General features: G+C 49.0%; 1 protein-coding gene across 2 annotated transcripts in view; it reads right to left on the bottom strand.

The window, feature by feature from the left end:
* MND1 (meiotic nuclear divisions 1) overlaps positions 1-12,943 on the bottom strand; it is a 198,798-nt gene that overhangs the window by 159,419 nt on the left and 26,436 nt on the right. For both annotated transcript variants that reach the window (XM_077477063.1, XM_077477064.1), the window contains exon 2: positions 5,202-5,267. In XM_077477063.1, coding sequence (XP_077333189.1) covers positions 5,202-5,267 — 66 coding nt within the window. The remainder of the gene's footprint in view (positions 1-5,201; positions 5,268-12,943) is intronic.

Raw genomic sequence — 12,943 nt, 5'->3', positions numbered from 1 at the left:
AATGTTTCCCCCCTCCATGGCTCATCAGGCCTTCACACTTTGGGGCACAAAAGGTCTTACTACAGTGGCCTCCTTATATGACCATCCTCGGGGGCGACTCAAATCCTACCGTGCTTTGGCTCATGAATACTCCCTCCCTCTCTCTCTCTCAGGTGTTCCACTATTTCCAACTGACTCACTATCTGCAAGCTATAGGAGGGACTCGGCCTGACTCTTGCTCTACATCTCCCCTGGACTCTATGCTTCAACGAGACAATTATTCTATCTCCGATCTCTATACTCAGCTAATCACCTACTGTCAGGGAAGACGGGCTTTCCATGTAAGATCCCGGCGTGCACGCATGGGTACTAGCACTTTAAGACACACACCTGTCACTAATACTGAAGTCAGGCGGGCTATTTAAACAGGGCTCCTACAGAGGTTCATTGCTGTTTGGTCTGCAGCTTCTGTGTTGTTTCCTGTTTCCTGTGTGACCTCTGAATCCTATCCAGCTTGTTGTTACCAGTGACTGCCTGCTGCCTGTTCTGATCCCGGCTTCCCTTGACTCTGATCCTGCCTGCTGATTCTGTCTGCTGATCTTCCGGTACTACTTGGCTTGTGACCTGACCTCTCTTCTGCCTACCGTCTATGCCTGATCTGCCTGATTAATACCGACCCGGCCTGTCTGACTCTGCATCTTGTTCATCCAGCCTGCTTCAGCTCCCAGCCCTGCAAACCAGCATTTGGTCCTGCTCGTGTGAGTTCATCCACCACCTGCCTGCTGATCACCACTACTACAGGAACTGTTTTACAGGCACTCATACCCCACCGTGCTCCTGTGGCTGCTGTATCAATACCAGTGGTCCGTGAGCCGGAGTTGTACGAGAGGCCTTCCTCTGCACGTCAGGCTCACATCCCAGGTACGTAACACCTACCAAGCTGACAAATACCACCTCGCTCCCTTCAAAAATTGGGCCTCCATCTTTGGTGACACGGCTCATCATCTCTGAAGTCTGGCGGGAAACTCAATTCAAGATTATCCATAGGGCCTACTATCCATTTCGCACTAACAATGGAGATCCCTCCCAATCCAAATGCCCATGGTGCTCTCTTGATCGCCCTACCCTGCTTCATCGCCTCTGGGATTGTACCTCAATTTCCACCTTCTGGGACTCGGTGCTGCAATACATATTCACCATTACTAAGGTACATTTGCCAAAGGAGCAACTTATCTGCTTGTTTAGCTGTGACCCCGCCAACCCTACAGGGCCTCAACCAGGATCTATGGCGCTCTCCCATTGGATACACGTTTGTCTGCTAGCTGCTTGAAGAACCATTATGACACATTGGATCAACTCGTCTCCTCCGAGTCTCCATGGAGTGAAACTAGCTCTCCTGTCCTTGTTCTACATGGAAAGACTGGACACTATATCTTCACATTTCCAATCTACTGCCCGGTTCTTCTCACGATGGAAAAATTACATTGAACATTAGTTTTCTCCTGCTGACATTCCATCTCTAATGTACCCTTTCAGGTATACCGACTGGTACCTCAAACGCAACCTCACAAACTCGTTGGGGAAGCTTAAGCTACCGACCTCCCATCTTCCTACTCACCCCCTCAACATCGTGCATTATCCACCATGAGCCCATTGGCTATCCTTTAGACTGTTCTGATCTTCCAACCGCTTCATAGGCGGTAGATCTCTCTGTCCACCATTCATTTACTTGCACTTACTTTCTGGACTCCCAAAGGTCTACCATCGCTGAGTTATAAGCCTGATAACTGTTCGTGGTGAAACAGGGGTACTTAGTGTTGTAATTATTGTTTTTGTCAGTTCTCCTTGCAAAGGTGGTTTACTATACTATGCTGTAATGGTGATGGCACACAACCCCCGCATCCTCCCCCCCCCCCTTCCTTTTCTCTTTTCTTTTTCCCCCTCTTTTTTTCTCCTTTTCTTTCACTTACACTAATGTTTGGGTTTTATCCTAATGCTTGACTTCTCAGATACTTGGCAATTATATCTCATACAATCTGTCAATTGATTTGCTTTTTGTATTGTGTAAAACTTTAATAAAAATATGTTTAAAAAAAAAAAAAAAAAAAAAAAAAAAAGCCAGCAGCTACTAATATTGCAGCTGCTGACTTTTAATAAAATCACACTTACCTGACCCAGGGTCCAGCGATGTCGGCGGCAGATGACGAGAGATCGCTCGTCTCGCTGCTGCCCCCGCCACCATCCTCTGTCAGGGAATCGGGAAGTGAAGCATCGCGGCTTCACTGCCTGGTTCCCTACTGCGCATGCGCGAGTCGCGCTGCGCGTCTCTTCTGGTCCCCCGCTGTGTCCTGGGAACTGTGTGTTTCCCAGAACACAACAGGGGGTGGGGGGGGGGCGCCTGCGGCGGTCTGCCCCGGAAGTGGGTGCAGATACCTGGATTATCCAGGTAACTGCACCCCCCTCCCCCCTGAAAGGTGCCGATTGTGGCACCAGAGGGGGGGAGGGATCAGATTAGCGGAACTTCCCCTTTAGGGTGAAGAACTGCTTTAATCTGTTTTTGTCTGTAATACATTTCTAAGATTTTCTATTCATAGTTTATTGTGTGTGATTCCTATATGGTTCCCTCTACATTATGTAATTCACGATACCGGTAAAAGTCCTGTGAGGTTGATTACCTCTTCCCATGTTCTATTTTCCGTATTCATAGCAATGTTTTTATCGCTAGTGAGTTGCATTAGCTCATTAACAACTTGACCATCAACTTTAGCCAACACAATATTAGCCGTTTTACCCATTACATTGTCATATTCAAGTTTACCACTTGCCTCCCCACTGGACAGGGCACTGCAGTGAGGCAAGTCCTTAACCACACAGACAGTGGATCTCCCTTTTGGGGTCACCTCCACTCCAGTGTGCACGGCCACATAATCAGTCTCCTTCATGCATTTACCAGTGACAGTCTTAGCCACCGCAGTAGTTGGAGTCACCATCTTCATTTGAGTACGGCGTCTCGAGAACCAATTCTCTGCTGCACTTTTACTGGCCAACTCCCCCTGGTGGCCATGGGATGAAATTACAGCAGGTATCTCCCATCGTTTAGCACCCCCTGCCGACACAAAAGGAAACTCATTCTTGTTGCTAGGGGTGACTGCAAACATATTTGAAGAGGAACCAGGGCTTGCAGAAAAATTCTTTTGCCCAGTAGTGCTATCACCAGTAGTATTTCACAACCTGGGACAAGCAAACATGCCATGCCCCAGGTGGCCACATTCCAGGCATGGTACTGGGCGATTATTTTCCAAAGTGATTCTCTCTTGGCAATTCCCAGCTGGCAAAAATGCACAGGCCTCTTTGTGGGGACGTTGAGCCGAATCTCCCCCGCAGCTCCTCCCTCCAGGCAGAACTTCCACTCTCGTTGCCATGGGAGACCGCACTCTCCCAGCAGAACTTTGCTGGATCTCTCGAACATGCTGTATTGGCTCCTCCAGAAGCCACTTGCCACAACCCTTGGCAGGCGTACCCCCTGGTCCACAGACAGCATTGACTGGCCTCCTCTGTGTTGCTATGGGCAACCATTCTCAGTCCCAGCCTTTGATCAGCCTCTCTTCTGGCATATAACCCAGGCTTCCCTCCGCTGGACCCTGTCTCAAGCTGTGTCAGTTTCACACTTTTTGCAACAGCTGCTGGTCATATAACAGATCTCGTACAACTACTGTACCTCTTTTTATGTTCCTTGTTGCTCAGCCCACAGCTGTGGGCCCTCTGACTATACCATGCAGACATGCATGCTTCTCCCTTGCTTGCCTGGACTCCTCGGGAGGGTGGAGCCCAGAACCATGGTCAGGTGTACTACTATTGTACCATACTACCACACCGTGCACAATGAACCCAAAAGGACTCAGGGGGTTACTGGCAGCCACAGCCCATCCACAAAATTTGTCAGTGTACATCAGGGGCTCAACTGTTACCTGAGGCACCACAGAGGAGGAATCAGAGCCTGACCAACTGTGAGTTAAGCAAGGGCCCCACTCGAGCCTCTCCACTCAGGGGGGTCATTACTTCTCTTCAGGCGAAGACGTCACATTGTAGAAATCCGAGAAGGTGATGGGGAGAAATAGTCCCACAACTAGGACAATAACAATTCTGGCCAAAAAAAAAAAAACAGATATGCAACCCCTTCAGGTCCACCATTTCTGAACTCAATGGGGAATGTATACTGGGAGGGCCCTGCAGCTAGCACAAAGGTCTGAGGCAAAATAAGCTACTTTGATGTTCCCGTCTGGCCGCTGAAAACATATCGGAATTAGCTTGAAGCGAACAATGCTCTTCTCACTGAATATGGATGTGTTTCCCGTTTTATGCAGGTGGAGCCTCTCGCATATACTGCCCCAGAAAAGAATTGGGGTAAAAGTGGTTTCCCGTTTGTATGGAAATCCTGTAAAATGTCCTCCCCTTCCCTGCAGTAGATCCCTGTGGAAGTTTGAAAGGCTGCCTGACAAGAGGATCTAAAACCCCAGGTCCTTTTTCTTGGGTTGGTCCAAGATTTGACTTTTTTTTTTTTTTTTACCTGTAGCCTCATGCATGAATGGTCATATGAAAATACTTAGCACAGGAATAGATGAAAGCAGTAGCAACTGGATATACATTAAAGCGGGATTTCACTGTGGAAAAAAATATTAAAAGCCAGCAGCTACAAATACTGCAGCTGCTGACTTAATAAATGGACACTCACCTGTCCCGGGGTCCAGCGATGCCGGCAGCCGAGGCAGATCGATCGCTCGGCTGCTGCCATTACCATTCTAGGTGAGGGAATCAGGAAGTGAAGCGCTGCGGCTTCACTTCCCGGTTCCCTACTGCGCATGCGCGAGTCGCGTAGCGCAATAGGAATTGTCCGCGCTGTCTCTGGGACCCGTGTGTGTCCCAGCAGACAGCGTGCAGGGACAGGAAGAGGCATAGACTCCCGTGGGAGTCTATGCCCAGAAGTGGGTGTAAATACCTGTCTTTGACAGGTATCTGCACCCCCATCCCCCCTGAAAGGTGCCAATTGTGACACCGGAGGGGGGGGGGGGGTTCCGATCAGCGGAAGTTCCACTTTAGGGTGGAACCACGCTTTAAACATTACATTTCCTAATTTATTACACTGATAAAACCAGGTCTGTAAACAATGTCAGCCTCCAATATCATGTTTATAAACAATGACAACATAAAATAAAAACACATACCTTTTCAAAAAATATTTCCATCATCTTCTCTCTTTTCTCCTCAACGCTAAGACCCCGTTTCTTAGCCTGAAGAAAATGAAAGTTAGCTTTTCTTAATAAAGCAACTAAATAAAGTATACCCAAATAAATATTTGAAGGTCAGGACACAACTGAGGGTCTATTTATAAATGTTTTCACACAATTTTCACCCAGGGTTCACACAATCGTCGAGTTGAATTCTAATAGAAAAATATGAATCCTGGGTAAAAATTTGTACTACGGTACTCTTGTGTGAAAATATTTATAAATAGACCCTTTTTGTTTTTACTAGCATGTGAAAAATAGGATTTTTATACTCACCGTAAAATACTTTTCCCTGATGTTCATTGACAGACACAGCATCTTAATCTTGACCTTAGGGTTATATCGCCACCTTTAGTAGAGGACTAGGCAGAACACATAAACACAGCACCTCCCAGGGGCGGTCCTACTGGCTATAACTCCTCACTCTGCTTCCAGCAGCTCAGTTCGTCAAAAAGCAGTACAAACATAAATCGGAGGGGTGGGTGCTGTGTCCGTCAATGAACATCAGGGAAAAGGATTTTATGGAGTACAAAAATCCTATTTTCTCTTTCATTCATTGATGGACACAGCATCTTAACCACATGCCGAACAGGCCATAACCGAAAGATCGCTACAGCATGGTCAGCTTATTCTGGGTGGATGTCCTCACAGAATCTTGCTCCCGCGTGCCCCCTGGGGAGCGCACCCGGGAACATCCGTGAACCATTACGGATCACAGTGAACAGCCGCTGATCGCAGCCATTTACAAGTGATCACTATGTCAGGGATATAGGCATCTGCCCAGGGATCTTTTGACCTGGCCAAAAACCTCTGTACCTTCCGATTGAGCCGGGAGGCTAAGAGATCCAGTATGCCCCACCCAAATCAGCTGAAAACACTTCCGGATGCAGTGACCATTCCCCTTGGTCCAGCAAATGATGACTGAGGTAGTCTTCCTGACAGTTTTCCATACCCAGAATGTATAAGGCTGATAGAGCCGACACACGCCAATCTGCCCACTGTAGGATGTGAGAGACCTCCAGCTCTGAAGCTGAGCTCCTTGTCCCCCCTTGATAATTGACATACGCCACCGCTGTGGCGTTGTCCGACTGGATCCTGACCGGACGCCCCTGCAGCCTCTGCGACCATGTGAAGAGGCACTGCCTGATTACCCGAAGCTCCAGTACATTGATCGGCAGGTGGGATTCTTCCTGCGTCCAGCGACCCTGGGCCGACTGGATGCCCCATGCTCCCCCTAGCCAGTCAGGCTGGTGTCTATAGTGATCACCATCCAATGCAGACGAAGGAATGACTTCCCGAATTGAAAGGCCGGAGACCTCAGCCACCAGAGAAGCGACTCTCCGACTAGCTGGCTCACCCGAATTTGACAATCCAGGGATGTCGGAGAGTTGTCCCATTTGGACAGGATCCCTTTCTGCAAGACTCGAGGAATTGAGCATACGGTACCGCCTCGAAAGTGGCTACCATGAGACCCAGAACTTGCATGCAAAAATGCAGCAACGACCACATGCAGGACATCAATAACTGCACTGCGGATTGAAGAGTCTGCAGCTTGTTTGAGGTGAGAAAAACTCTCACCTCTGAGGAGTCCAGAATCAACCCCAAGTACTCCAGGCTTTGAGTCAGCACCAACACCAACTTCTGGAAGTTCAACAACCAAACTCTCGGAGAGTCTGCATGGTGATCGCCACATCCTCCCTTAATTCTGAGGCAGAAGCTGCTCTCAGAAGGTCATCCAGGCAATCCATGATTGCAATCCCTCGTTTTCGCAGCAACGCCAGGATTGGGGCTAGCACCTTGGTGAAGACCCTTGGCCCTGTCGCTAGGCCAAAGGGCAGAACTACAAATCGATAGTGCTCATCCCTGAACGCAAATTGCAGAAAATTCTGGTGTCTTGACGCATATGGGGACATGCAAGTATGCGTTCTTAATGTCCAAAGACGCCAAGAAATCCCCTCGATGCAGTTCAGCGACCACGGAACGAACCAATTCCATCCTGAACCTTCGCACCTTCACAAAGCAATCGAGGGCCTTGAGATCCAGGACCGGACGGACCCCTTCCTTCTTCGGGACTACAAACAGATTGGAGTAGAATCCCTAAAACCTTTACGATGTTGGTACAGGCACTATCAGCCCCCGCAGAAGTAATTCCTGTACTGCCCCAAACAGGGCCTCCCAACGAGCCGGAAGAAGATGGTTGGGAGGGAAAAAAAAAAAAGCAGTCTGGCGGACAAGAAAGAAACTATCTTGTAACCTGACAAAACTAGTTCACATACCCACTGGTCGGAAAGGAGAGAGGTACATCGGACTGCAAACTCCCAAAGGCGACCCCCCACCCGAGAGTCGGGTGGGGGCAAACCTTCATGCGGCAGCCGATTTGCTTGCAGGTTTGGTCGGCTTGCGAAACCAGGGGAGCTTTTGTCCCTCAGCGGGCACCTTGTCGGACTGGGAACGTTTACCTGCCAACCCGGGCAAACGAAAAATCCACTTCTGAGCAGAAAAAGAGGGCCCCTGCCTACGGCGTGGCTCCTTACCCTTTCTGGACTGTGGGAGCAATGTACTCTTTCCCCAGAAACATTCTTGATAATGTCATCCAGCGAGGCGCCAAACAGCCTCTCACCTTGGAAGGGCAAATCCGCCAGTGCTTACACTTTCTTAGATGCTTGGTCCGCAGACCAGCATTTAAGCCAAATCCAGCGACGCAGCACTACTGCTGATACCGAGGCCCTAGAAGGGGCCGTATCCAGGGCCGCATCACAGACATACTTAAGGCTGTGCACCAACTGGGGACACCTGTTCCTTCCCCAACTCACGGTGCAACAACTTAGCCCTTTAACCCAGTAAGTTTGTGACACCAGGGACCCCACCACTGTAAACATGGATCGGGCAACGACCTCGGCCCTTCTGTCGGCAGGGCACTTGAAAGAAGGGGACCCTTCCACCGGAATCGCGGTCACCTTATTTAACCTGGATATTGGGGGGGGGGGGATGGAGGAGTCAACAACCGGAGGAGATGTCCATTTTTTTTCAGGAAACTCTCCTCAAAAAGGGGCAACACACTGCCATTCGTCTCGGGACTGAAAAGGACTACTGCGGGCTTCGCCACTCCTTGTAAATAAACGTATTAAAATAAGTTAAATAAGGAAACACCTCAGCAGTGCGGACCGCCTTGTGGGACCCAAAAGGGACAGACACCTCTGCAGATGACCCCGCCGTATCCTCTTTCTTTAAAAGGTATCCAGCACCGCTGTAATAAGTGTCAGTACTAGCGCTTTTTCCTGCGCTGACACAGACACCATCCCTTGCTCCCGCACGCCGCTTCCACCCTGGCAACAAATGATTCCAGGACCGCCGTCAGAGTGCCCATAGGTACCGAAGGTGCCAGGGAACCGGTTGCAATAACAGGGGGGTCTGGAGAAGAAGCGTCAGCCTCTGACGCCATGCTGAACCCACGCTCGCCTGTCACTCTTAGGGACATAAGGCAAGAAGACAAATGTCCACCCTCCTAGCTGCCACAGACTGAGGGGCCCCACGCAGGACTCACCACCCCGATCCAGGTGCTGCACTGCCACCAGGTGTCTTGTGTCCTTTTCGTACTGTACGAGACTAAACCAGCTGCCCAGCGCTAGAGCACAACTGACCTGAGGCTACCAGAAAATGGCCGCCTCAGCAAAAGACGTATGGATACGCTGGCAAAATGGCCGGGGTTTCCGCAGCGATTCCCCCCCATAGCGGCACACAGACACTCATAATGGCACCAAAAACAAGAGGACCACCAACCGCCCAATGCAGCCCCCTTCTGCCAGGACCCAGAGGACCTCTGGCCAGGTACATGCTCCGCCCCCCTTATGCCCAGTCACACAGCGGCCCCTTAGAATGGGGAGGAGGGGGGAGAGAGGGGAGAGAGATTCCCTAATCGACCTCCCAGGGAATGCCCAGGTGCTTCATCCTGCCTAAACAGGTGGAACCATAATTACCTCTCCTGCAAGAACTGCTGGACCCACTCCACAGACAGACCCATCACCCGAGCAGTATGGGGGTGGCTGCCTGCCACTGCACACTGTGACTCGGACAGCAGTAGCCCGATCATATGTGTGCCCCGGAGCATACAGCTCACTGGCTGCTCCTGGACCAGAACGGGGCCCATCGCGGCCGACCGAACACTTAGTTAAGGTCTGCACGCGCTCGATGGCCAGGCTGGGGAGACTACAAGGATCTATATTATCCAGCCTGTCACCCAGCCCGGCTGTTGACTGTAGCTCACAGGAACCAAAAACTAAAAAATTTCACAGGGAGCCAGGTCCTTCTAGGCTAGGCAGAAAAAACTTAGCTGCTGGAAGCAGAGTGAGGGGTTATAGCTAAAGCTGGCAATATAACCCTAAGGTCAAGATTAAGATGCTGTGTCCATCAAAGAACGAAAGAGAAAAATGAATGACATTCTAACTGTGTTGGCAGCACACTACTGCTCGTGTGGTTACAGGCTATATTATATGAAAGATGAACTCTTAGCAGCATACATCTATTTGGTAACAATGTTCTTTAAACCCAACTAGATCAATTCATTAAACTTTTCCCTTTAAGATTTTCCCCAGCAGAAGCCCTGAAATAGCCAACCAGTAGTGGGCATTTGTGCAGTTGGCATCCCTACTTGACCATCCTGTAGGCATGTGTGCACACAATCTAGGCATGGCTGTTTTATGACATGCTTCTAGTTTGATAGCAGTTTAGCCCAAGACTGTGCATAGGCAGTAGTGGTCAGGGGCAGCAAGATGTGAATGAATGATATGCAATTGTAACCATCACAGTAGTCCATTTTCCACTAAGCCTTAGGATAGGGGTGCCCAACGGGTGGCCCGCCGAGCCCTCTGATGTGGCCCACAAACTCCTGCTCTGGGATGGCAAGTGGCAAGCCCAGATTGTGGGTTGCCAACCCACAATCCCAGAGCATCAGTGTTGTGAATGGAGCAATAGAGGAAGAAAGTGGCTGCAGAGCATAGCCGCATAAGCCATTGCTTCCTGTATACCGCCGGCTCCCATCATAGGCGGAGTGATACCAAATGCACTCTGTCTGAGACAGCAACAACCAGCAATACCTGAATGGAAGACTGGTATTATAGGTCAGTTTATTACTAAAATCACAGTGTTTACATGGGCATATCTGTTCTGCAGTGGTTACTGGCCTTCTTTCAAAATGATCTGCATTTGCAGCGCAGTGCACCTGTGGGTTACCTGCGCCCCCTTACCCCACAGCACCTTGTCCCCATGTTGATGAGGACAAGAGCCTCTTCCTGACAACCCTGGCCATTGGTTTCGGGGTCTGCGGGTGGAGGGCTTAGACTCTGGGAGCCCCTTTTAATAAGGGGGTCCCCAGATCCCGGCCCCCCACCCTATGTGAAGGAGTATGGGGTACATTGTACCCCTACCTATTCACCTACTGGGCCACCACTAGTAAAAGAGCAGAAGATAGCGGAGGAGCCTGGCAGAAGAACCAGAGAGTGTGGAGAAGGAAGAGACCCCCAGAGCTGCCTAATAAATTACTTTAAAAACCTGTCTAGTGCGATTTATTTTTGACACTTTTCAAGGTGAATGGGTAGGGGTACAATGTACACCATACTCATCCCCATAAGCCGGGATAAGGGGACCCCCATTATTAAAGGGGGCTCCCAGATTCCGCTAAGCCCCCCTGCCCGTAGACCCCGACAACCAATGGCCAGGGTTGTCGGAAAGAGGCCCTTGTCCTCATCGACATGGGGACAAGGTGCTTTGGGGTATCCCAAAGCACTTTGTCCCCCCATGTTGAGGGCATGCGTCCTGGTACAGTTCAGGAGGGGGGAGGGGGTGCTCGCTCGTCCCCACCCCCTTTCCTGACCGGCCTGTGTGCTCGGATAAGGGTCTGGTATGGATTTTTGGGGAGACCCCACGCCGTTTTTTTTCGGCGAAGAGGATTCCCCTTAAATTCCCATACCAGACTGAATGGTCTGGTATCATCCAAGGGGGCAACCCCACGCCATTATTTTATTTTGGCAGGGGTTCCCCTTCATCCTCAGCACACAAGTTTCACCGCAAGTCGGATCATGATGATCCAACTTCTGGTGTGACTTCTATTCAAATCAATGGGCTCTCATAGAGAATAGAGGCAGAAAAACGCTGAACGAGGCTAATCGCTCTTTTTATGGCGTTAACCCTCATTTAACACCTTTTACCGGGGTCTGGCGTTCAGAAAACAGCCCATAAACTCCTCTGCTGATAAACATCCAACAACATCCATGTTTGGATGCACACATAGGATAACAGAGTGGAGTTTTTGGGCTTTTAAAAAAAAAAAAAAAGCTCAAACTCTAAAAAACGGCCCTTTATGAGCTCCAGTGTGTATGGAGCCTTAAAGAGGAAGTAAAGTCTGCCTGTTGAATTGCACCTACAGGTTATAATAAGGCTTACCTGTAGGTACTGTATATGTCTCTTAAACTTGCACTATTTAGGAAATAACTACTATATACTCTGCCATCAGTGGCGCATGCACACTGAAGGACCAGTTGATCGTGACGTTTATTCAGGGCCCTGTGCCATGACCAGCGGCACCCACGCACATGCACGGGAGTGACGTCATCGTGGCTCCTGCCAATTACAGCGCTGGAGCCCGCAAACTCGGGAGAAACTCCGGGGAAAACGCCAGCGGTCTCAGCATTGTGCAGGTGCCGCTGCAACAGCTTAGTTCTAAAGTATTTCAGAATGAGCTTGTGTGCAATGCATACTAGCTCATTATGCCTTTGTGTTACAGGTTTTTATTTTTTAGTTATATTTTTTTTAGGGTTTACAACCTCTTTAATGCACTTATAACAAAAGTTGAGTAACCTGATCATTTTTCATTTGTACGTACAGCTTAATAGTGTCTCTCGCTCTGTACATCATGTCAAAGCAATGCCAAAGTTGTAATCTGTAAATATGTTATGTCCCTCATAAAGCAAACTGATTCATGGTAGCAGAGAAGACTTTCGGAGTCACTAAACTCATAACAAAGACAAAGATCATTGCTGCTATTAAAACCAAAAAATGCACATCAAACAATCTTCCTTTAGCAGATGCATTGGTTATGTGTATTGCATCACCCATTAAGACCTCATGCACACTAGACATTTTTAAAGCTAATCCTAGGGGTGTCTGGAGTTTTTTTTTCCTGCCTCTAAACTCCCCTACATGCTAACGCAAGTGTCCATGGTGGTTATTTACTAAAGCTGGAGAGTGCAAAATCTGGTGCAACTCTGCAAAAAAAAATCAATCAGCTTCCAGGTTTTATTGCCAAAGCATAATTGAACAAGTTCGAGTTAGAAACTGATTGGCTACCATGCACAACTGCAGCAGATTCTAACAGAACTAGTTTTAGTAAATCTTTTAGCAGCATTTGGTGGCAGGGGCTTTTTGAGGCAGAGAAAAAATAAATAAATAAATAAAACACTGCCAGTGCGTCCAGGAGCAGCAGAGTTTGGGCAGAAAAAACACTTGACGATACTAAAAGCTTCTAAACGTGTATAAATAGGTGCGTTTAGTGCTTGAGCATTATTTAATTTCAATGGGCAGTTAAATTTATTCTGGCCAATGAAGTGAATTAACTAGTTGCTGGCCAGGCGGCTCTTGTGGCGGGAGGGCATCATATGACGTCCTCCCGTTTAAACAGGGAATGC

The sequence above is a fragment of the Lithobates pipiens genome, unplaced genomic scaffold (assembly GCF_037356315.1).
Source record: "Lithobates pipiens isolate NorthernLeopardFrog02 unplaced genomic scaffold, aLitPip1_a1.2 Scaffold_13, whole genome shotgun sequence".
In the NCBI taxonomy this organism is placed as follows: domain Eukaryota; kingdom Metazoa; phylum Chordata; class Amphibia; order Anura; family Ranidae; genus Lithobates; species Lithobates pipiens.
The sequence above is the reverse complement of the archived record's forward strand: the minus strand, read 5'-3'. Positions and strand labels throughout refer to the sequence as shown.